The sequence below is a fragment of the Leptonychotes weddellii genome, chromosome 11 (assembly GCF_054177405.1).
Source record: "Leptonychotes weddellii isolate Sample4059 chromosome 11, ASM5417740v2, whole genome shotgun sequence".
In the NCBI taxonomy this organism is placed as follows: domain Eukaryota; kingdom Metazoa; phylum Chordata; class Mammalia; order Carnivora; family Phocidae; genus Leptonychotes; species Leptonychotes weddellii.
Window position 1 is genome coordinate 21,562,598 of NC_138379.1, and position 24,229 is coordinate 21,586,826.

Here is a 24,229-nt window from a genome sequence, read left to right on the forward strand (position 1 = left end):
CTCCAAAAGAGATGACTGAGGTCAAAAACCAAAGAAAACCAGTGGAACAAACAAAACAAAGAAGACCGACCAATAAACAAAAACTACTCTACCTGTTTGGGGCCTAAATGATCTAGATTTGATAAACGTGACAGGCAAAATTAGCTGGACAGGGGCAAAACCTGCATGAATATGCCCGCTCCGGCCTGTCTTTGAGGGTTAATTTCAGGGGTCACTGAGAGGAGGTTCATGTCTTCTTAGCACCTTGGTGATTTTTTTTTTTTTTTTACCGTGTGAGTCTTCCTTGGATGCAGGATGAAGATCTGGGCTTCCATTCTGGTGCAGCCACTTAGCCTTCTGGTTAGACAACCTTTCTTTCTTTTTTTTTTTTTTTAAGATTTTTATTTATTTATTTATTTGACAGAGAGAGAGAGAGTTAGCGAGAGCAGGAACACAAGCAGGGGGAGTGGGAGAGGAAGAAGCAGGCTTCTCGCGGAGCAGAGAGCCCGATGCGAGGCTCGATCCCAGGACCCTGAGATCGTGACCTGAGCCAAAGGCGGACCCTTAAGGACTGAGCCACCCAGAAGCCCCTAGGCAACATTTCTGAGCCAGAGCTGCCTCATTTGCATATGGAGTTGGTAACCACGCCCCTCAGTATTGATCAGATGGAGCCATGGATGTAGAGCGTCTGGTCCGTAGTGTGGAGAGGATTAAATGAGCTAATGCAGGCAGAATGTTTACTGCCTTGCCCTGCAGAGTTAGCGGGAACGATGCCTTTGTTTCTCCTTTACCCCGTTGGCTGCCAGCCCTCCTGACCCTCATGAAGACCCTTGTGTCTCCCTGGCTTGCCACTTGGTCTGTGTGTGCCAAACGTGCTGTGTTTCTGGAAGCTCACCCCTGCCTGCAAAGTAGTTCCTTCAATCTCCAAGTGATCCAAGCCTTTCCTGGCCAGCAGCCATTGACGTGTGGGGGTCGAATAGATTTGTAGAATAGCATCGCTGAGGATTTGAAGTCCGAGGGAAAGACAATAGAGTCACATCTTAAGGCACATGGAAGTAATCTGTTCTTCTGAAGCCGACCCAGGCTTCTAAATCGAAATGCTGCCAGCTTTTTTGGTTGTTGTTGTTATTCACAATTTAAAACAGATTTGATGTCGAATCAAGATGAATACTTATTCGCATACATAGGTGGAAACAATATAATTACAAAGATCAACGCATTAGTTTCTACTGAGAATGTCCCTGGCTTTGATCCTCCTGTCATTTGAATGTTTAGTTTGTTTTTTCAACACTGAATTTTAAAAAAATTTTTAGATAATTTTAGATTTAAAAGAAGAATTGCAGAAATAAGACAGAAAGTTCCCGGGTGCCCTTCACTCGGCTTCCTGTAATGGTCACATCTCACACAACCATAGAACATTGGTTAAAACCAAGAAATTAACCCTGCTCCGATACAGTTAACTTAGAACTCATTTGGATTTCCCCAGTTTTCCCACTAAGGTCCTCTCTGTTCTGGGATCCAATCCAGGGTCCCACATTGTACTTAGTTCTCTGTCTCCTCCCCCAGTGACAGTTGCTTAGGTCTTTCCTTGTCTCTCATGATCTTGACACTTTTGAGGAGGACTGATTGGTTATTTTGTAACATGCCTCTCAATTTGGGATCATCTGATAGTTTCTCCACTCCTAGCCTTTTAGTTGACTGTTCTACATATACTTTGTTGTCCAGGCTGGGGATCCAGTGACAAAAATGGAAGTTTCAAGGCCTAAGAAATTATCAACTCATTTCTGAGACCAGCCTGACTGGGTATTATAGATCCTGGAGATTAAGAATATGGTCTCCGGAGCCAGAGGACCCGGGTTCCACTCCTGGTCTGTGACTTACCTGCTTGCTGTGTGACCTTGTGAGTGTGACCTGACCTCTCTGTGCCTTACTGTGTTCACCTACAAAATGGGAATGATCTAGAACTGACTTCTTAGGGTGTGGGTGAAGATTGAGTGAGTTAAAGCACAAAGCACCTAGAGCAGTGCCTTGCATAGAGCAATCACTGAACATCTCTTAGCTGTTACCACTGCTGCATCCTCGGCAGCCCCACCTCACGAAGTTCGGGTCCAGTGACCTCCTGATGTCACTTCTTGGGCCTGCACGTTCGGGCATGGCTCTGACCACAGTGATGAGTTTGCAGCAAAGCCCTGGGGTTTGGGGGCACAGTCGTCATGTCCCATCTAGAAAACCTGTTTTCGCTGGGGGGTTGAATCTGGGCTGCCAGGACCACATGGAAGTTCAGTCTCCAGGGCCTCCTGGCCGTGTGCTTGTTGCAACCAGACCCCCTTTCTGTCCTCTACTTTTCTGTCCCCCTCACCTTGGCGCCCTGTCTTTATCTTGTTCCTCTGAATTGACACAAGGCAGTGAGGCAGGGTGGTTGCACACCCAGCTTCTCTAGAAGGACTGGCTGGGCTTGATTCTCATCCCCATCACTTAAAAATTTACTTAGCTCTCTGTGCTTTATTATTATTATTATTTTTTTTAAAGATTTTATTTATTTATTTGAGAGAGAGAATGAGAGACAGAGAGCACGAGAGGGAAGAGGGTCAGAGGGAGAAGCAGACCCCCTGCTGAGCAGGGAGTCCGATGCGGGATTCGATCCCAGGACTCCGGGATCATGACCTGAGCCAAAGGCAGTCGCTTAACCAACTGAGCCACCCAGGCGCCCCTTATTATTATTATTATTATTGTCCCAAAAAGGGGCTAATGTTAGTAATAATTATTACCGTTGACAGAGGCTTTACTGTCTGTGAGTCACCACTGTAAATGTTACCTTTATTGTTTTATTTAATCCTCATCACACCTGTATGACATAGCTATTAGCATGATCCCATTTTACAGATGAGGAAACTGAGAAGCAGCAAGTTTAAGTGACTGGCCCGAGATCACAGAGCTAAGATGTAGAGCAGTCAGGATTCAAACCCAACCTGGCTTTGGAGCCCAGGTTCTTACGATGCTCTTGGCCACAAGGGGTCTCAGAGGGTTTCTGTGGGGGTTAAATGAGATCATCTATATAAAGCACATAGTGAAGTGCTGGCTTAGAGTTAATGCTCAGTAAACTTTAGCTATTATTAATCCCATGATCTGATTTCTGTTCCTGTGGCTTGGGGTTCACATGATTCTGGGATGCAGCTTCTTAGTATTTGTTCACGGACTCGGCGCTCTGCACCTTTGGGCAGTGGGCACCTGGCCCAATCCCCAGACCAGTGTACCCCCTGCCCATGCTGCATTGGCCCTACAGCCTAGCGGAGGGGTCACCCACAGCTCTCTACCTTGATACAGCTCAACCTGCAGTCCTCTGTTTCTAATCTACTCAGTGTCTGGTGTTTTCACTTCTCTTCCGCTTAGTTTCACTTTGCATCTCCAACCTTTGCTTCTGCTTCTCTGTCCCTGGTTTCGGGCTTCTTCCCCTCCCCCACAGCCTGGCCTCATGCCTGCCCTGGACCAGCTGCTTCCTGTCCCCAGGCTGGGTCCCTGGGATTTGTCGTGTGGCACAGTCTGGGGCAGCAGGTCCTCATGACTGGCACCCCTGCTGGGTCTGCCCAACTCAAGAAGGGGCTCACCCCTGTTACGGAAATGCCAGCACTTGGCTGTGGGCCTCGAGGGCTGAAAGAAGGTATTCAAGGAGAAAAGAGTACAGAAGGATAGCTGCAGGAGGGACAAGGCAGGAGGTGGCCAGCATTTTGTTCCCGGGTCCCGGGAAGCCCTGTCTCTCATTCTGTGACTGGAGGCCCTTCGTGTTCCCCTGGGCTCTGGGCCAGCCACCGCCTGTGGGAGGAGGCCTTCTCCCAGCCCCGGATACAGCTTAGGTGCTGCTTCGTTGGGTCCTGGTGCTTCTAGACACCACAGGCCTGAATCTCTGACCGTGCTGTAAGGCAGGGAGGCGTCCTCAGCAGAGTCCAGATGCTCCAGCCAGACTGCCTGGACTTTCATCCCAGACTCCCAGGTGCTAAATGAATTCAGGCAAGTTCCTAAAATCCTCTCTGCCTCAGTTTCTTCATCTGCATAATGGAGCTTCTAAGGGTACCTACCTCACGAAGTGGGGCCTGAGACTCTGAATTTGCGTCTCCCAGGTGATGGTTGCTTAAGTGTCCTTTCATTAGCAAGAAGTTGAGCACGTTAAGGTGGCTAGCTGTACTTCTGACCGTCTGATAAAGAATTAAAACTACAAAAGTGATGCCTCGGGCATCGTTGTGATGGCGCCTCTCCAAAAGGCCTTGAGTGAGGTCACAGTCTTCCTTTGCAAAGATTTCTAGGCATCGTTGGCACATGCTCTAATTTGGTGGTACTAAGAAAAACAAGGTCGCAGGTTCAAATTCAGCTTCTCAGGGGACCAGGCTGCTGTGCTTTGCTCCGCAGATGTAGACTGTTACTCAGTAGCCATCAGCCACCGAAGTCGTATAACAGGGCCGGTGAGGGCAAGAGACCAATCCACGGGTAACTGAGGGCTGAGGTTTGGTGACTTTGCCAGAGAGGCCCAGCAAGGCCGTGGTGCGGCCGGACTCAAAGCTGTGTCTGACGGGCTGCAAGATCTGTGCTGTTAATCACTAAGCCACATGTGGTCAGGATCCAGGCAAATGATACTGCCTTACTGCAGGTGGGAGATGGGTGTCCGATGAAATGAGAGCTGGTTCCACGGGGCACAGGAGACGATTGGGGGAGCACTGATGACAAATTCAGTGACATCCCATCATATGGTGAGACGGTCATTTCCTTTTTGAATTCTTCAATCTTTTTTGATTACAACAAGGTTAAAACTGGTGCTGCCGTGTTTTACTGCTGCCCCGATACCTTTCAACTTCCTTTTAAATTTTTTTTTAAAGTAGGCTCCATGCCCAGTGTGGAGCCCAACGTGGGGCTTGAACCCACGACCCTGAGATCAAGACCTAGCTGAGATCGAGGGTCGGATGCATAACTGACTGAGCCACCCAGGCGCCCCTCAACTTCCCTTTTAAACAGAGAGAGCGGGCGGCCGAAGACTCAGCAAGCAGCACCTAGCTCAAAGTCAATAAAAATGTTTGTGGTCATGTGCATTTTCATAGCCCCCCTTCTATTCATCAGTGCTAACTGGTTTTCCATGGATAGAAGTAATGTAAAAATTCCTCTCAGGATGCATGCGTTTAAGGACAAAGGATCAGTCAGTGTTAAACACTAGTAAGTAATGGAAAGCCGAGATGGTATTCAGATAGGGCAAAAATAGCCTCTGTGTGGCCTCTGTGAGTGACCCGGGCGTGAGAAATGCTGCGACAGACCGTGAGTAGTTTTCAGCCCGATGCATGGTAGCACGTGGTACGTACTCCATAAATGTCAAGGATAGAGGGAAGGGGGAATGCAGCTCTCGCTTCTGATATGTAAACAGGAGAAAAGAAACGAGCCATTTGTAAAGTGAATGAGACAGTCTTGCCCTTGAGAGTTTGGGTCTGGACTTAGCTTGTTCTCAAGGCTGATGGATCAAGTTGGGGATGGAGAAAATGAAGTTGGCTGTGGTCCTCAGTGAACCACAGAGGCTGAGGGCCGGCAGTGGAGCACGGTTCTCAGGGTTGGATCTTGCATTAAAAATGGGTCGCTCCAGGTGGGATTTCCCCGAGGTTGCCCAGCCACTGTGTGACTAGTGCTTTCATCCGTCTCCAGGCCAGGATCCTCATCTTCACTCTTTTCCCCCTGTAGCTACCAGGCCTGAATGGATCTGTGGTAAAACCCGGACAACTCTGGGTCCAATCTGCCAGTCTCTAGGTGCTCACCAATTCCTGGCCCTGTACAAGGCACCATGAGTTACAGAGAAAGAGAAAAAAGTAAATAATCATCTCCAAGTTCAAGGTGACAAGGCTATGCTGTACAATTTTGCCCTCAGACAGGTATCATTTGGAAGGTATGTAGCCTGGGTCTCCTATGATAGAGTCAGTCAAAAAGGTCCCCCAGGAGTGACAAACCCTGTATCAGTCAGCTCTCACCAGGTTATGCTTCTGTAACAACAAGCCCCAAATCTCTGTGGCTTACAACCACAAAATCTGTTTCTTGCCTCTGTTACATTTGGTTGCAGAACACCTGTTACGGGTGTCCTCCCTGTATCCTCCACGTGGGACCGTGGCGGAAGAAGAAGCCCCCATCTGGGTCACGTCTCTCTTGTAGCAGAGTGGGGAGAAGAGCAATGACAGGACTGTGGCAAGGTTCTCTATGCTGCTTCTGGGAGGGATCACGTGTTACTTCTAGTCTGTGTTGGTCCAGGTTCCTAGTAGAAGATTCTAGATCTTCTATTTGGGAGGTGCAGGAAACATCGGTAAGGAAGTGGGGAAGTGGAAAGCAGCCAGCAGAAGGTGGGTTATCAAGTCTGCTACCAGTGTGGGCAACTCCTGTTTAATCCCATGGGGAAATTCACAGAGACGGGACAAATCACATGCTCAAAGCTGTCCTCTTGAGGAACAAGGGAGCTGGTATATTTACACATCCAAACCTGCCCATCATCGGCTGAAGGCTACTCCTGGGGGCTTTAATTGCCTAGCACTTCTGGCCTGTGTGGGGGCAGAGTAGCCTGCTAGCTTCTGAGAAAGCCCAAAGGCAGAGACACAGCAGCTGGCAGGTGGAAGGTACTGGACTGAGAAAGGTGGGTGGGGCCACCCAGAGCATCTGCCATATGCTGTTGTGCCATTGGCCAAAGGTAGCTGCAAGGCAAAGCGTGTCTTTAGGGATGAGGGAAGTATAATCTTCCTGCAGAGGTGCTGCAAATATCTGGGGACCAAAGCACAAGTTGCTATAGGTCCTGAGCCCTGTGTAGGAATTGCAGTAAACTCTTTAGTCAATAGTGTGGGTGAAGCCTAACTGAGAGCTACCGGGTAGACCAGTGGCCTGACTTAAGCACCAATGACATCTTGGGCTGGATAATTCTTTGCCGTGGAGGGGCTGCCCTGTGCATTGTGGGATATTTAGCAGCATTGTGGCCTGTGCCCCCGAGATTCTGGTAACATCTCCCACCTCTAGTTGTGACAACCAAAAATGTCGCTAGACATTACCAAATGTCCCCTAGGGTGCAAAATCGTCCCTGTGGAGAACCACTGATGTAGATCATATATGCATTGCTAGTTCCCAAAGAATTGAAATAAATTGTAGGTGCCTGGATGGAGTTGCTCACAGCCTAATGGAGGACCTTGTGTTGCAACAGTTTGAAATACATAAAGAAAACAGAAATGGTGCAGGAGTGGGAAGCATCTAGGCTGTTGAGGGGAGGGGGTGGTCAGGGAAGGCTGTACAGAGTCAGAGATAGCTAAGCAAGGTTTTTTTTTTTAATATTTTATTTATTTGAGGGAAAGAGAGAGCGTGCGAGGGGTGGGGAGCAGAGGGGGAGGGACAAGCAGACGCCGTGCTGAGCGTGGAGCCTGACACGGGGCTCGATCTCATGACCCTGAGATCATGACCCGAGCAGAAATCAAGAGTCAGAGGCTCAATCAACTGAGCCACCCTGGCGCCTCCTAAGCAAGGTTTTGAAGGATGAAGAATTTTCCAGATGAGTGATCCCCATATGTGGAAGTTAAATACAGTCTGATGATTGGAGTGACTTGGGAATGCTGTAACGGCTGCTGGGAAATGCTGAGTGCAGGGTCTTCTCACACTCGGAAGGACTGGGCTGCAGCACTGTAGTTAAACCAGCTTACCATGTGCTCGATCGTGTGCAAGGAGCAATGCCAAGGGCTTTGGGGGCTTTTAGGGGAGGTGCTCAAATGGCACGGATACAGCTCCCTCTCAGAGTGACCAGAAATGCCTTTGCTCTATTAATCTCGGTCAAGAGAGAAGGCCAGGTATTTCTAGTCTCCCTCGGTTTCATTTCCTGTCCCATCCACTGTGCTGCTCGCAGCTCAGTATCGTGCAAAGAAATTGGACGCGCTTTCATTACTTAACCTCTCTGCCTCAGTTTCTGCACCAGTTACGTGGGGACCAGCAGGTTCTCTCTCTTGCCAGCCTCACGGTCTGGCACTAACCAGACAGTAAAATTACACAGCATTGCTCGTGAGTTCAGACGGATCTGGTCTCAGTCCTGCTGTGCCATCTGCTGGGTGGGGATGTCTCTGACTCCATTTTCTCATTTTCCCACCTGTAAAATGGGCATAATACTCACCTCATGGGATTGTCTGGAGGACCCAACCGTGCTATGCCTACAAGCTCTCAGGCCTGCTCCTGGCACACAATAAGCATAAATGACAGTCATTACCATAAATGTTATAAAATAGATTGAATTTGCAGAATAGCTCACTTCTATCAAGTGCATGTTATGCTCCAGGCACCTTCGGACATAGGTGCCTGTATATATTAACCTGTGAGTACTACAGATACTGTGATTATCTCCATTTTGCCTATGGGGAAACTGACGCACAGAGACATATGTACGGTTTGTGAGTGGTACTCAAATACCAGTAGACCGAGCAAGTAATTGCCTTGCTGGATTGTTTAGTACCTGGCGTTTCCCTGTCACTTTTTGAAAAGAAATCAAGGGCTTAGCTGTCGAGTTGCTTTTACCAGATTATTGGAGCCAGTGTAGCCGATTCCTGGGTAAATGAACTTTTCTCCCCGTTGGCCGAAGGTCCTTAACACACTCGCAGAATATTAATAAGAAGATGGTGAGCAGAGATTTATTTTTAACCACAGTATCTGAGCTGACTTCCCAGGGCGAGTCTACTTGGGTAAATGATGAATCACCCCCAACTGACCCCTCCCAGAAATATCTGTGAGAGCAACACAAAGGGAACTTTCAGCTGCTTGCCTCCCCCCATGGCCCCCACCCGTGGCCCACCCCCGGGCGATCGAGGGACTGGTGGACAGCCTCCTGGCCACCAGCTCCAGAACAGCAGGGGGCTTGTCTCTCCCTTTGTGTCAGGGACACATATGGTGTTCTTGGTGTTGGAGGGAGCAGAATCCAGCCTCCATAGAGGGAGCAGCAGCGAGGGCAAATAGCGCAGGGCCCGGTGGCCCCGGTGTCCAAGGGCCGGGCTCTCTCTGCCTGTGCCCTGTGCTTGCTGAGCCCTCGGCCCTGACGGCTTCTCTTTGCAGGAGGAGCACACGGAACTCCGGGAGGACGCAGCTCTGCCTCCTGGTCCCGTCCTAGGAGTCGGGGAATGAAAGGTGTGGATGCTCCTCTTGGTCGAAGCACCTACTGAGTGCAGAGACGATGATTGGGGTTTCTCCCCTCTTCGGCTTGGGCCCCGTGTCCTGGGGCATCTTGCTGTCCCTCTGGAGGCCTCATTCTGGAAGGTGGAGATCATACTGAGGCCTCATCTGTAAGGTGGAGATCATACCTCCATGCAGAGCATTGCTGGAAGCCCTCAGCCTAGAGCACTGGCTGGTGGAGTGCCCTGAGGGCGAGTTCTTCTGTTGGTCACCTTGAGGTAGAGTCAGATCAGTGGGAGATGCCCCTGTGGGGACTGGCGTGCTGGGGTCCCACCTCCTGAAAGCGATCCTAAAGTACCCTCTGGTTCTGGATCCCGAATCTATCTGAAACTCTCTGATGAGCCCCCTGTTTTACAAATAGCAAAAACTCTTGGCAACCCAGAAGAAGAGGCCTCTGTAGCAGCTTTGCTGTCATGAGTGTGTCCCAGGCTCCAGCTGGGTCCCCTTCCTCGCTGCCAGGGAGCAGCCTGTGGCCCGCCTCCCCCTCAGACATCCACGGGGCTGCAGCAACCTCAGAACATTCCGAGGCAGAATGTGAGTGCTGTGCTGGCTGCGCCTGACTAACGGAGTGGCTGGTTGTTTGCTCGCCGTGACACCCCAAAGATGGTTGTACCCGCCATGCCTCAGCCACGCCCACCCCGCCTCCTCCCCTTCTCATCCCTTCTCTCATATTTGTGCCTCGTGTACATCTCTACAGAGGTAGTGAACTCCTCCGGGGAGAGGCAGGGTGGTACGGTGGTCATGGGCATGGGCTCAGGGTGTGAATCCCAGCTCTGCCATTGAGCTACTGTGTGAACTTGGGCAAGTTACCCAGCCTCTCTGGGCCTTCTGGTCTCGAGATGGGAGTCATGGTAGTGCCTGCCCTCTGGAGTTGGTGAAGGATTTAAACAAGCCCAACACATGTAAAGCCCTTCAAATGGGCCCGGCACATGCTGAGTCCTCCATGAAGGTTAGCTGGTATTAATATCCCACAGTGACAAATGTCGCCAAGAGAGGATATAGGTGTGGCAAGTAGAAGGACTTCAACATAGTAGTCCAGCCACCGAGGAGAGTTGAGATCTTGCTGTGGAGGTGCCATGGATTCTACTGGTAACTCTCAATAGCAAAGTTGCTCAGAGGACAGTAAAGGCTCATAAAGCCAATAACTGTTTTGCCTAAGAAATATTCGTGGGACAGGGCACCTGGGTGGCTCAGTTGGTTGAATAGCTGACTCTTGATCTCGGCTCAGGTCTTGATCTCAAGGTCGTGAGTTCAAGTCCTATGTTGGGCTCTATGCTGAGTGTGGAGCCTACTTTAAAAAAAAATAAAAAAAAATATTTGTGGGACGAATCAATAATGATGATAATAAATAATAATAGTTACCATGTGTTGCATACTGTTACATGTATGTTGACTGATTTAATTTTCACAACAATCCTATGAGATATTATTATTATTACTATTATTATCCCTCTTTATGAATGACATATTTGAGGCTCAGAGTTGTTAAGCAATCTGCCCAGCACCACCTAGCTCATGAGTGGTAGAAATGGAATTGAGAAGTGGCGCTCTTGTCCGTGGATGCCATTGAAGGTGACTTGGGGACTGGTGTTTAAATTTATCTCAAAACAGTAAGTTGACCTTTCATTTTACATTTAATTAGAAAACAAAACAGAAGTCCCTCAACAAAACCCATGAATAAATTAAGCTGTAGAACATTTAGAATTTAAGCATAGAGAAAGGATTGGAAGCCCAGAACATCTCTGGACCTTAAAAGGAGCGGGTTTCTTTCATTTACATTGGCAACTAGAAGTTAAAAACACAGTACTTTGATGGGTCTGGGTTAAACATCCGGGAGCAAGGCTGCCAGGGATGAAGGGGTTAATGACCACAGGTGGCTGCAAGGCTGGAAGATGGAGGAGAGGAGGTAGGGGCCGAGAGAGGGTAGTCCGGTAAGGTAACTGAGTGACTGGTTCAGGGCCCTCTGGGTGATCAGCTGGGAGAGCCACGTGGAAACCGCTGTAGTTCTTGCTTAAGGAGAGGAAAGGGACATCCAAGAGCCAAGAGAATCCTGATGAGGTCTTTGACTCCCATAATTACGCAACGTTCAAACAAACACTTAGCAAACTTGAGCTTTCCAGCCAATTGACAACAGTCAGTAGGACAGTGTGTTACTTCTTTGACATCAGAACGCTGGCTAGATAAACTATAAAGCACCTGACAGGTTTTCCTCGGAGGTACAGCAGGACCGGGATGGAAGACAGAGCTCGCTGCGGCACTAGGTGGTCAGTGGGTTCCTGGAGAAGAGAGGATGGTCAGGTCAGAAGTCTTGGGTAGGGTGCGGGTGGGCAGGGAGGGGCGATGACAAGGAAGGAATCACTATATTCCTGGAGAAAAAGGAGAAATGGAAAGGTGGAACAACAGGTTATTATAAAACACTCATTGGAGCCTCCTTTAATACGATGGTTAGCAAGGACACCTGCTTTTCCCAGGGGCCGAAGTAATGTGAGCTTCCTCTCTCCAACCAGCTTCTCTCTAGAAATGGCATTTCAGAGAAAGGAGGGGGAAAAATTGGGAAGCGAATTGATTTATCACAAAAACAACTGGCTCTGAAAGGACTCAGGATGGTGAATAAAATGCGCAGGTCCTTGCACCCCCGTGCCCAGTAATGAACCAGGCACTAGTCTGCTTCTCGGTGAATATGTATTGAACGAGTCAATGAATGAATACATGATAGTTGTATCTTCCCATATAGAATTTCCCCCCTTGAAACCGCTTGTTTAAATAACACATGGATGAGATGTGGGGAAAGTTGTATCTTTTACCAAAACAATCATCTGTGATTGCATCTTGAAGAACTTCAGCACCCGGGAGACCTCTTCCTTAATGAGTATGTCTTCTGCATTCAACCCCAGACTCTTTCTAGAGGTTCTCATGGTCCTGTCTTCAGCAATTACTGCTGAAGAAACTGGTCCAGATAAAAATCCATGAATCCCAACTCTGCCATTTCTCCGCTTGCGAAGCTGTATTTCCACTTGCAAGTACGGAATAATGTGAATGACTTCATTAAGATTGTATTGTCAATGGGTTAACCCTGCTGCAAAAGCTCTTGGGTCCAAATATTCAAATCAAAAGTACACGTGATTGTGCACTGTTACTGGTACTTGGTGTGGTGGGAAAGCCGGCGGGCTTGGTTTGCGTGGCAGGAAGGTACTTTCTGATATTGCTAAACACATAAAGTATTTGGTGCAACATTCTGCCCTGCGATCCTGGTGTTTCTCCTTCTTGCAGCACAGAATGTAGGTGTTACAAAGACCACCAGCTCCTCTTGCTGTTTCTTCCCTTCAAATTTTTCCTGTTTTCCTCCAGAATTGGAAAGAAAATGGCTGACTATCATTCTCATCTATTGAACATTCACTAGGTTTTGGGAACAGGTTTAGGATTTATCAGAATTGAGACAATATTCAAATACTCTATCCTTTTAAATGTCGACTTCTGTTTTCAGAAGCCCAAAAAGATGATTAAAAAAAAAGTAATAAGTCAAATGAAGTAGAAGCTGCTGATGGCAAGAATTCAGGAAATCAGAAAGAATAGATCAAGTGTGGGAGAGTTGAATTTTGAGGGAGGGCTTTCTGCATGTGCTTGGCACTATTAGGGCTGATCCAAAGCTAGGCCAAACCCCATGGTTTTCCTTTTTTACAGTAATATAAATGACTTATTCTGTCCACATTTTGGCCCATGTCTCCTCACTATTTAAAACTAATTCCTCAAAGTTCATTTGTTTATAGCTTTTTTTTTTAAAGCTATTGATACTATGATTATATAAGTTCTATATGCTCATTGCAGAGAATTGCTAAAATATTTAAAAGTATAAGTAAGGAAAAAAAAATCACCTGTCATTCCATGAACCAGAGGTCGTCACTATTAAAATGTGTTGCCTTGTGGTCATAATATATGACTATATGTATTTGAGATCTTGCTATATACCTTCATCCCTTATATCTGCTTTTGAGGCTGCCAACCCCTTCTTTGTTAAAGAAAAAGGAACTTAAATTACTTTCCTATGAATTCTTGTTCTAAACTACCTTCTTAGGTCCACTCTTACATCGTGTAGGGCCTGCTTTGTGCCCAGCTTCATGGATATGCGCTCGGTTGCCATATGGGAATACGGATGAGAAATTACGTCTTTTAATATCTCTGTTCTATTTTACCATCCCTGTGGCATCATTTGCTTAACCTTTTGCAATGGTTGAACTGGGTTGTTTCCACTGTCTGTGTTTTATAGTAGCGCTGCAAATGACCATCTCTGTCTGAATTGAATTTATTTTTCTTGGAGCTTGTTCCATGCACCGTGTTCCCAAAATGGGCTGACCAGTTCCGTGAACAGAAAGGTTTAAAATATTTGGTACCATTTCCGGAATGACTAAATCCAAGCTAATATAGGTGCTGGGGCCCACTCGTGGCGGGGGTGATATTTACCAAGGATTATTATGGGAACCAGTCATTTGTCTTCTAACTTTATGTTCGAGACTCACATTTACTCACGAAGCACGAAACTATTGAAATTCTTATTGTGCTCCTAACTGGTGATTTTTAATGGGGAGAGGAGGAAAAAGGCCCAATCCTGCCCCCTTTGGGGGTGCAATGTAGTGGGGGACAGTGGACATTAATCCATCACACAGATGGATTAGGGCAATTAGACTTGGTCTCTTAGGTCAGGGAGGCTTCCCGGAGGAAGCAATGTTGGAGCTCAGATCCAAGCAGATGTTGGTGAGGTGGGGGGAAGGGGGGGATGGCTTCTGTGCATTTGTACACACGGCTGGAGGAGTGCAAGCCACTGTAGTAAAGAGATAAGTGAACACAATGTTTGTGCAGCTTCATCTGTTCCACCAGAAGGTTCTTAGCTGCTTTTCCTCCATCCTAAATCAGCCTCGTTTGTAAGCTGCCCAAACAATTTAATAGTAGTTTTTAAAGTGAAAAGAGAAACACCATGCATCCCAATTACAGAAATTTAAATATGTTAAAAAAATAAAAGCGTATCTTAGAACCAAGGAAGTAAAGTACCTAAATTCAAGTGTCAGTCTGGAAATTTCACAAATCCTCCAGCTTAGCCGCTAGGCTCCTATCGTCCTTAGTGATTTAAGTGAAACCAGCTTGAAGCCCCATCTCGCATTCAGAGAGCCTCAGAGCATCTCTTCCCCTTCCCAGGGATCTCTGGCAGCCTGCATTGCTCCAAGGCACCTCCATGCAGAGGCCCGCCTCTGCTGCCTTCTTGCTCTCCACAGCATCGCCTTCTGTTCGGGCTGCTTTCCACCCCCCCACCCCACCCCCATGCTCCCCGGGAGCATTTTGATCCCCCCCCTTCCCCAGGGCCCCAGCCCCAAGGCTGCATATGCTGCAGAGGTGGCCCATGTTGCCGAAGGTTCCAGCGGCGAAGGAAGAGGGGTGGCTCAAACGGCTGAACAAACCAGCCAGTGGAGTATGATGGAATGTGGGGCATTGCTGTTCTTGGGGAAAGACAGCACAGTCAAGCCGTTAAGAACAAAGTTTGTGCAGTCGGGCCGAGATTTTCAAAGCCCGGCTCTGCTACTTACTATGTCACTTTGGACAGACCACTTCACTTTTGGTGCCTCAGTTGCTTCCTCTGTCGAATGGGGATACGAGTAGTACCTACCCGACAGGAATGTTGAAGGTCTAGAGGACGGTGCTTGGAAGGATGCCTGGAGTAAGGGCTTTGTAAATGTGAGCTGTCATTACTATCAACATTATTATTATTGCTGTTAGTATTGTTGAAGCTCCCTTGGCCACTTATCCCCCCTGGGATAGCCTTCATTGGCCATCATTTCACTCCATGGACTCCCCTCTGTACGGATAGGACCTCTTGCTCCCTGCTCAAACCCCTCCCTCTGCTTCTCCCCCCTCCCCCCAATTCCCATTTATTTCTCTTGCGGTGCAGTTTATCTCCTGCATTAGCTCACCCCCAACCACCTCACCTAATCTGTGTAGTGAAATGTGTCCATTAAGGTGCATTACACAACAAGGTCAGCTCGCTCCCTCTGCCTGGTCCCCCACATGCCAAGACATTTCATAGCCCCAGCTGGGTGGGGGGGGCAATACTAGGAGGAGCGACGGTGCCAGTCCTTTAGAGAAATGAGCTGGAGCCCGGCTGGTCCCTCAGGAGGCAGGACTGGAGTGGCTTCTAGAAAGACAGTCTTGGCACCAGGACAGGATGAAAATGCCTCCTCTCTGTGACCTCTGAGGCTTGGCCAAGGCAGGAGTGGATAAAGAGCTAACCTGTCCCGCCTGCCGGCCAAAAATAGGCTGACTGCGTCACAGAGCTTTCGGTAATTAAACCTTCCCTCTGCAGAAGGCCATGCTCGGACTGGAAAGGCGCCATGGACGGGTTAAGGTAATTCATTCCCCACGCTGACATTCCCTCAGCATCAGAAGCAGGCTTGAAACCTGAGTCATGGTAGACGAAGGTGGAAATTCATAACCAGGGCACGATGTGTGAGCTGCGAGGTGGGGGGATCTGTGCCAATGATGTGACTTACAGAGGAAGTCGTTCTTTGTCTTTACTCTGAGTCATGTAGACTTTTTTTGGGTGGGGAAGGGAGGTCTATCAGCTTATTTTTGTAACTATTCTGATTTCTTATTATAAAGGTTAATTCATGTTTGTTGTAGAAAGTTTGAACATAAAGGAAAGAATCCATAAGGAAATAAAAGCCATCCATCATTCTACCCCATGACAAACAGCCACTGGGGACCTTTTGTGTCCTTTTCTTTCTTTTTTTTTTTTTTTTTGCATCTTGAGGCAATGCACAATTTTTCTAAAATTGGACAATGTTCATAAAGTTTCTGTCTTGGTTTTTAAATGTACGCACAAGGTACTCACAATGATCTTATATCTCATGAGGTCACTAAGTGTTACTCACAGACCAGACCGTTTTTAGCTTACTCACCTCGTGGCCAGGGCTGAGTGGGGTGGAATGGCTGGCCCACGTGTCCACGTTGGTAGGAGAATGTGCTGGTCTGGAGCGTTCTTCAGACAGACTCCCCAGTCCCAGCAGGAACCGATGTGCTGGGAGGCTGGAGATGTGGTGGTCACTCCGGCAGGTGGAGAGGGAGTGCGAAGTTTCACTGGCTTCCCTGGGAAAGCCTTACACAGTGAGTAGAGCTTGGACTCCTGAGCAAAGTGTTTCTGGTTTGCATTCTGTCTCTGCCACTAACCAGTTGCCTGACTTTGATTAACCTCCCCTCCCCTCTAAACCTCAGTTTTCCCATCTATAAAGTGGAACTAATGCTAACATCTATTTCACTGGGTTACTGAAAGACAGTGCCTGACTCTGAGTCAAGTACTCAATAAGTGTTAGCGATCATTTGTATATTATTATGATTAATTTCTCAAATGAGGACCGGATCTGCTGATTGCATTGTATGACCGTGGGCAGATAGGTTCACTCAGTAAGAATAGATCTCTAAAAGGAAATAGAAATGTTGGCAGGCTTTAGTATGGTTTCCCAGAGAGGTGATAGGTTCAAGATCTAGGATGGTCAAAAGAATGGAATCTTGAAGCTCTTTCCATTACAGTTTCCAGGTCATGAGTTTGAGGGGGCCTCCAAAGCCTGGTAGGAGGTCACTCACCTCAAGGTCTGGATCCAGACCAGATAGAGACTCCAGCTCTGGCCAGGCCTCATCCCAATCAGGCTTGACAGGGCAGCTAAGAGTATTGGAATAAATCATCAAAAGGTTTGCTGCTTCAGCCAAGCTTTTTAGAGTACTAAATAAAAAAGCTGGAATAAAATCTTATCTTGGTGTGCATTTCTTGGAAGGATCTCCAGGTGCCTGGGGTTGAGGCCTGGCTCAGGTCAGGAGCTGGGAAGCAGCTGAGGTGATTTGTTGGAGAGCCGGCCCTGCATTCTCTGTAGGACTTTGGGTGACTTTCTTTCTTTGCTTTCTCTCTCCATCTGGGATGAACATTTGTACCTTTGGGGCTATGAGGATTAGAAGAGGTGGAGTCTGGGATGGGGATAGCACCATGCTGGACTCACTGCATGCTCAAGAAAAGTCGGTACTACCTTCCACCCCCCACATCCTGCAAGATAAGAGCAAGGTAGAAGAGAGTCTCTCTTGGTGGTTTCATCTACAAATAAGGAACTGGAACAAGAAGAGCTCAGGAGACTTAAAGCCCTGCTCAGTCTCTGGGAGATGTCCTCTTATCATCTGAATCAGTGTGCATTTCCTAACAACCAGTAGTGAGCAGATAGCTGTTGAGTTGATACCTTGTGCTGGGCACTGTGCGGAGCCCATCACCGTACTGATCCCGTGCAGGGTTTCATCTCCCAGAGGACAGAAACTGAGGCTCAGACATTAGGAAACTCACCCCAGGTTTCTTAGCTGGTAAATGGCGGAGCTGGGATTTGAACCCAGGCCTCTCTGCCTCTAGAGCCCAAGTTCATGACCATCCCAGGTATGTGGATCTCTACCTATATAGGATTTCTGCCCCCTGCTGGGAAAGATAATGTGCAAAACAGACTAGAATGGCCTTTTCAGCTGCTAAATTGTGAACCCCTGAGCCCAAGGACTGTATGTTACCCTCTCTGTCTCCTCCTAGGCAGGCAGCAGATAGCAAATTGTGGAAATCTAAGCATCTGGGTCAGGCCTCCTTTAAAATACAGATGTCCTATGAGGAGTAAGTGCATTAGGAACTTTCCTTGCTATGGAGACAGGAGGGCTTCCCCGGTCCCTGGGTGGCTGTCTGGAGTGAAGGCCACTGGAAATCTAGGAGGGAAAGGCCTTGCCCCTCTTTATTTTCCCACAAAGGGGAGGGAGAAAGAGGAGCTCACATGAGGCGGGCTGCTCCACAGGCTTCACAAGAAAGAGCCACCTGAATACTTGATTTCCAGGCCCTGGGCATTTGCCAGACAAGGTCTGGTGGTCTGTAGACCACATAAAGAACCCATGTTTCTAAGGACTCGTGGACAATTGCTGCTTCATCCATCCTTTCCTTTTATTTCTTGTTCCTGGTGGCCTGTGGGCCTTTGATTCCTTCCTAATTCTCCCTTTTCATGTGGCCTTGGCTTTTATTTTATTTTGAGAGAGAGAGAGCGCGCGCACGCGCATGTGTGTAAGTGGCGGGGGAGGGGCAGAGGGAGAGAGACTCCTAAGCAGGCTCCATGCTCAGTATGGAGCCCAACGTGGGGCTCCATCTGATCTCAGGACCCCTGAGGTCATGACCTGAGCCGAAATCAAGAGTCAGATGCTTAACCGACTGAGCCACCCAGGCGCCCTTGGCCTTGGCTTTTAATCTTTATTTTCATCTGTGTGACCCATCCCTTAGTTCAGGCCTCATACTGGGCCCCCCGGGCTCCTGCATACCTCCGACGTCATGTACGTGGCTCTAACCTTGCTCCCTGCAGCTCCCAGACTCGCCTCCCATGGATGTTCCTCCTGTTTCTCAACTTTGCCTTTCCCTTCCTGCCTGTGAGCTGTGTTCTCCATTTCTTCTGCCCGATGCCCCTGCTCCCCTTCTCTTTCCCTATTAAAAGTCTGCCCCCAGTTTCCAGACTCTGCATACGTGCTTCTCCTTTGTGACTCTGTCCTAAACTTTTCCCTGAATCTCTTTGTCTTCATAGCTCCAGTAGCAGTGATGTTGGTTCCTTTGGCAATTTTGTGTCTCCCCTCATCCCCTCTTAGGATGTTATTCACTTCTAGCACCATAACTTCTCACCTGTTTGCCCTCCTCCCCATCTGTTCTGGAGTTTTTAAAATGCAGTGTTTCTGTCTTATCCACTGAGTATCTGCTCCATGCAGAGCACCTGGCTGAGGTTTGAGGGGCACCAAGAGGAATATTAGGTCTGCTTATCATCAGTACTCGAGGGGAGACCCTCAGAGTGAGAGTCCATTGGCCCAGCCCAATTCTAGATGGTTCTTTCAGCAACCCCAAGAGCGGCCAGGCCAGGCATGCTTCTGTTTTTTTGTATCCCATGTCTCCTTTTTGTAAAAGCAGATGCCTGAGGAATGCTTTGGCATCTGCCTGGGTTCACAGGCCCGCTCCTAGTGAGGCTCAGCACATACATTCCAGAATCCATTGGCTGTGTTAGTAACAACGTCTCCTGTGGAGCCCTGCTGGGACACAGATGGGGCCCAGACCTGTCACCGGGACTTTGGCACAGGGCAGGGTCAGGATGGAGGGCTGGCTTCAAAGGAAGACGTCCTTCCTGCCGCTTCTGCATTCCAAAAGCTCACAGCATCTGGCTCCTTTGTCGTCACTTTTCTTGGGAACAAATGAGTTTGATCATTCGCTTAACAAACATTTGCTGAGTATCGTAATCTCTGTTTACTCAGTGACCACCTGGCACGGCGCCTGGCACAGAAATAAATACGACTGTCTCTAGTCCACGTGAGTCTGCATCAAAATAAAATCAATGCAAATTACTGAAAGCAGGGATGGCAAATACAGGCGCCAATGTGGCCATTCCTCAGTTTTGTGCCCATGACAGATTTTGCTAATTAATAACTCGTTCACTTTGAATCTGGATTCAGCTTCAGAATCCATCTTAACCCATTGCTTGGGGCAGCCAGCATTTGTGGATTGGACTGTGCCCATGAGACGCAAGCGGCTGGAACCATTCTTGTCTTTACGGTCATGGACAGGCCACTGAGATAGAGGGAAGGGGGCTCAGGAGAGCCAGTGCCTTGAGTGGCCGCATCTGGCCAGAGCAGACTGTGAGACCCCTTGAGTGGGGGTGCTTGAAAGTAACAGTGCTGTGGGGAAGCTCCCTAGCATTGCTCCTGGGGACCCCTTCATGCCCCTCTTGCTCCCTCATGGTGTTCTCCTGAGTTTCTGAGGCTTCTTCTTCCTCCTTCCCCACAGAAGTAGCTGTTAGGCAAGATTCAACTCTCCTCCCCCTTAGGATTTTTTTCCTTGCCCATTCCGTCGTCGTCGTCGACGTGGAGTGTTAACCCTCAAGTCTCTGTCTTCCGATACATCTTTCTCCAATGTCTGGATTCCATCCTTTGGCCTCGGAGCACCAGATCGGAGCCTCGGAGCACCAGATCGGAGCACCAGATCGGAGCACCCTATGGCCAAGTTTGTCTTTCCGAGCCCCTGTGTGGTCTCCCTTCCTTGCCTGCAGAAGCTGTGTCTGCTGTGGGCATGTGGGCTTCCTCCAGCCTGGGGGCCGGTCACGTGGAGTCCTGCCCCCATGCCTGGCTCATCCTCGGCCTCTCCCCTCCGCCTTGGCAGGTCTCGTCCAGCCTTCAAGTCTCCGCTGACCAGTCATTTCACCTGGAATTCCCTTCCTGACTTCTCCAGGATTTCAGAAGGGAACCGGGCCACCAGCTTGAGTTCTCATTATCTCACATACTCCGTCATTCAGCAACCACTCAACACTTCCTATGAATCCCCAGTGCATACGATGTGAACCTCTCCTCAAGGAGCCTGTGGTCTGGTCACATTGCTGTTACTAGTTGCTCCTGCTTATATGTCATGTCTCTGCCAATAGACCAGACCCCTGGTGGTCAAGGGCTGGATGCCAGTCATTGTATCCCCATAGTCCTGTGCATGTACTAGATGCTCAACCCGTCCTGATGAGCTGGAAAGTGGCTTCTTGCTCTGTCTGGTTTGCTGTCAAGCCTGCTGAATATGGAGTCCTCAGAGGGAAGGCTCACAAAGGCTTGGAGGGCTGGCAGGAGAAGGAACACCTCACGGAGGCTAAGAGAGGGAACCTTCCCCGCTCTGTGCTAAGAACCTGGGGCAGCAGGAGCTGGGCTAGAAGTAGGTGCCTCAGATGGAAAGTAGTCGTGGTTAAAATGCATTAAGAACCTGGGTCAGTGTTCGGATTCTAGCTCCTCAGCTTAATAACTGTGAGACCTGGGGAAGTTCATTTCTCTGTGCCTTAGTTTTCTCATCTGTAAACTGGGTCTTAAAATAATGTCACCCTTATACAGTGGTTATGAGGTTTAAATGAGTAGATGAGTTTAAATGAGTGCAAAGCCCTTTAAAACAGTGCTGGCTGCAAGCATTGGGTATTATTTAGATTTTCCGGGCTTTAACTGATGATTCTCACTTTGTTTTTTTACATCTTTCTGTAAATAAAGTACATATGATTTATGTAATCTGAAAAACATACAACAAAACTCTTTTTTTTTTTAGAGACAAGGAAAGAGTCTGGTAGGTAAGGGGGGCTCATAGTTGACCCTGCCAGCCCCTTGCCCTAGCCCCATGCATGTACTTTTACAAATATTTTATTTATTTATTTGTCAGGGAGAGAGAGAGAGAGAGAACACAGGCAGGGGGAGCAGCAGGCAGAGGGAGAAGCAGGCTCCCTGCTGAGCAAGGATCCTGATGTGGGGCTCGATCCCAGGACTCTGGGACCATGACCTGAGCCCAAGGCAGACGCTGAGCCACCCGGGCATCCCTCCCATGCGTGTACTTCTTGGTGCATGGGTGTGGGGGTAGTAAGCTTCCGTGCCTCTCTCCCCTGCCTGTCCCTGTTGATCTTCCACGATCCCAAGAGCCTCACAGCCGAGACTCCAACCTTCCTGGATGGTGTCATGATTGGCGCCCAGCGAGTCCTGCAGGAGCATCAGGGAATGAAAGCATCCAGCAGTTCCTCCCCAGAGAAGATGTGATCATCAGACAGTGCAGTAGCAGATGCACGGGCTGGGGTTCCTGGGGCCTGGGCAGTGAGCTCCGAGAGCAGGACGGTGCTATGCCTCGCCAAGGGGAGAATGGAGAGAGGGCAAGGCTGCGCTTGCAAAAGCAGGAGCAAAGTCCACATGTTTTATGAAGTGTTTTATGGCCAAGCTGCACTTGGAAGCCTGGTACTTAGCAAGAATTATTAGGTGTGACTGTCTTAACACGATAGTTGGGAGCAGGGCAGGAGACGTCGGCGAGGTAAGCAGCATGGAGTGGGTTAATTGGACTCAGCAGGCTGCTTCAATCGGCCTGTTTATTGTTTTTTTTTTTAAATTACTCCTATTACTTTTTTTTTTTTTTACTCTTGGGGCATTCTAAACTCAACTTCAAGACACACCAAAACTAGTTGTCAGTTACTTGCTCTCTGTCTGAAACAGAGCTGCTAAGCTCAATTGAATGGTTTGATTATCTTACTACCTTTGGGGACTAAAAGTTCTTCTAGGTCACTTCCAATTTGGGGCATAGGAATCTGATCCAAGCAGGGTGCTAGGGACTCAGGAAGCCCTTACCAGTACTGGGGGAGGGTCAGTGAGCAGCATGTGCTCCTCATGGCCCCACGTTAATTTCTCAGGCCCCCAAACTGAGGGAAGGGCCTCCCATTCTTTTGGAAATTCAGAATCAGCAGATTGTCTAAAGAAGCGGTGTGGTCTCCTTTTTGTCCCTTTTACCCCATGAGGGATGGCAGTCAGGATTCAGCCTTTTGGAGCCACATGCTATGTCTGAAGTAACAATCTTCTATGGTTGGAGTGGAGTAGAGATTCTTAACCAGGGACCACAGATAAAGGGCTTTAGGGGTCTTGAGTTATAAGGAAATTTTGCCTGCAGATGCATTTTTGGGGGATCATCCTTTAATTCCATGAAGAGCACACTTGCCTGTGTGCAGATGGTGAGGAGATCTTCTTTCTGTTTGTAGAATTCACCAGCTTGTTCCTGCCTCAGGGCCTTTGCACTTGCTGTTCCCTCTCTCAGAATACTTTTCTCTAAGCTCCTGTGTGGTCACCCTCACTTTCTTCAGGTCACTGATTAAAGGTCACCTTCCTGACCACCTTATATAAAATAGTACCCCATCATGTCATGTCATTGTTCTTTATAGAACTTATTGTCACATGACATTAATTCTTTGTTTATTAGCTACTACCTTTTGTATGTAAGCTTCTGTTGTGTTCACTGCTCTATCCGTTGCATCTAGAATAGTGCCAAGTTCAAAGTAGATGCTTGGTAAATATCTACTGAGCAGATGAGTGAATGAGCAAATTTATAACATTGATCATATTTGGGTCTTAGATGTAAAAAACCATTTTTTTTGATGATAAAAGACAAGGGTCTGAGTTCTCAGTGGGGTCACTTCTCGGCCATGTACCTTGGGTCCCAAACATTTGAAGTGCTGTGAAATGATCACCGGGGCACTGCCATCAATGTTTTGGCAGGAGCCTTCTAGAGATTTCACCATGTTGGCACATCTGTCGTTCATTTCATCAAACCTTGGATTCACCAGACACCAGATCTTTGTGTGTGTGTGTGTGAAAATGGAGAGGTCAGCTCCTGGTGCACAGATCTTCATTATTATGAGTTGTTACTACCTCCATGCACAGTTAATGGGTTATCCCCATGTGCAGATGGGGTGCCTCCATTTCTGACACATCAGTGAGCTTTCAGTGACTCATGTGAGGCCTCACAGTATGTCAGAGCAGGGCAATGGTGGAAGTCCCGCTTGCAACCTGCAGTCCCACCCTAGAATCATTATTATTACATGTTGGAGAAAATGTCCCAGCGGTTGAACTTACATGACCAGGACCAGCTTGGGGCTAGGATTGTCTGATGCATGAACTCTTATGTGAATGGGAGGCAACTGCCTTTTCTCCTGATCAAGGCAAAGTGGAGTTAAGACTAGGAAAAGAGGTTCTGCATTTTCCTCTCATTTTAAAGGAGAGAACAAAAGGTACCACAGTCTTCCTGAAGTACATTCCCTCTGAGAGAAATAAACCCTGGTCTCTTCTGGACAGGTTATTTGCTTTGCTTCTTCCTGGACATAAACCTCAGGCTCATTTTGCAGAATTTATCTTTTGTTACTATCTGCAGCAGGTAAGCTTGGAAGTAAATTCAGCACACAGAGCAATTACCTCCCGGTAACCTCTTTTATAAATGGAAGCTTCTAAGTCTCATCTTTTAAAAAGTTAGTGTTTTCCTGCATTAAAAACCAAAACAAAACACTGTCCTCTTCCAAACATTTTAGATGGCCTATTCATCATTTATCAAAAGAAATTTTAATTATACAGTATAATACATGAACATAACATTGTTTTAAAAGTCAAAACCTACAAAAAAAAAAAAAACCCTACACAAACATAAAAAGACGCCATACAGAACGCAGTT

General features: G+C 48.0%; 1 protein-coding gene across 3 annotated transcripts in view; it reads left to right on the top strand.

The window, feature by feature from the left end:
* Nucleotides 1–24,229, top strand: part of SLC1A2 (solute carrier family 1 member 2) — a 142,082-nt gene that overhangs the window by 34,308 nt on the left and 83,545 nt on the right. The window contains exon 1 of one of the 3 annotated variants that reach the window (XM_081798358.1): nucleotides 11,344–11,472. The exons of 1 other annotated variant lie outside the window; for it this stretch is intronic. In XM_081798358.1, the coding sequence (XP_081654484.1) occupies nucleotides 11,465–11,472 (8 nt within the window). In that variant the 5' untranslated portion in view covers nucleotides 11,344–11,464. Of the gene's footprint in view, nucleotides 1–11,343; nucleotides 11,473–15,312; nucleotides 15,563–24,229 lie in introns of those variants that run through there. One more of the 3 variants, XM_081798357.1, reaches the window with a different exon arrangement.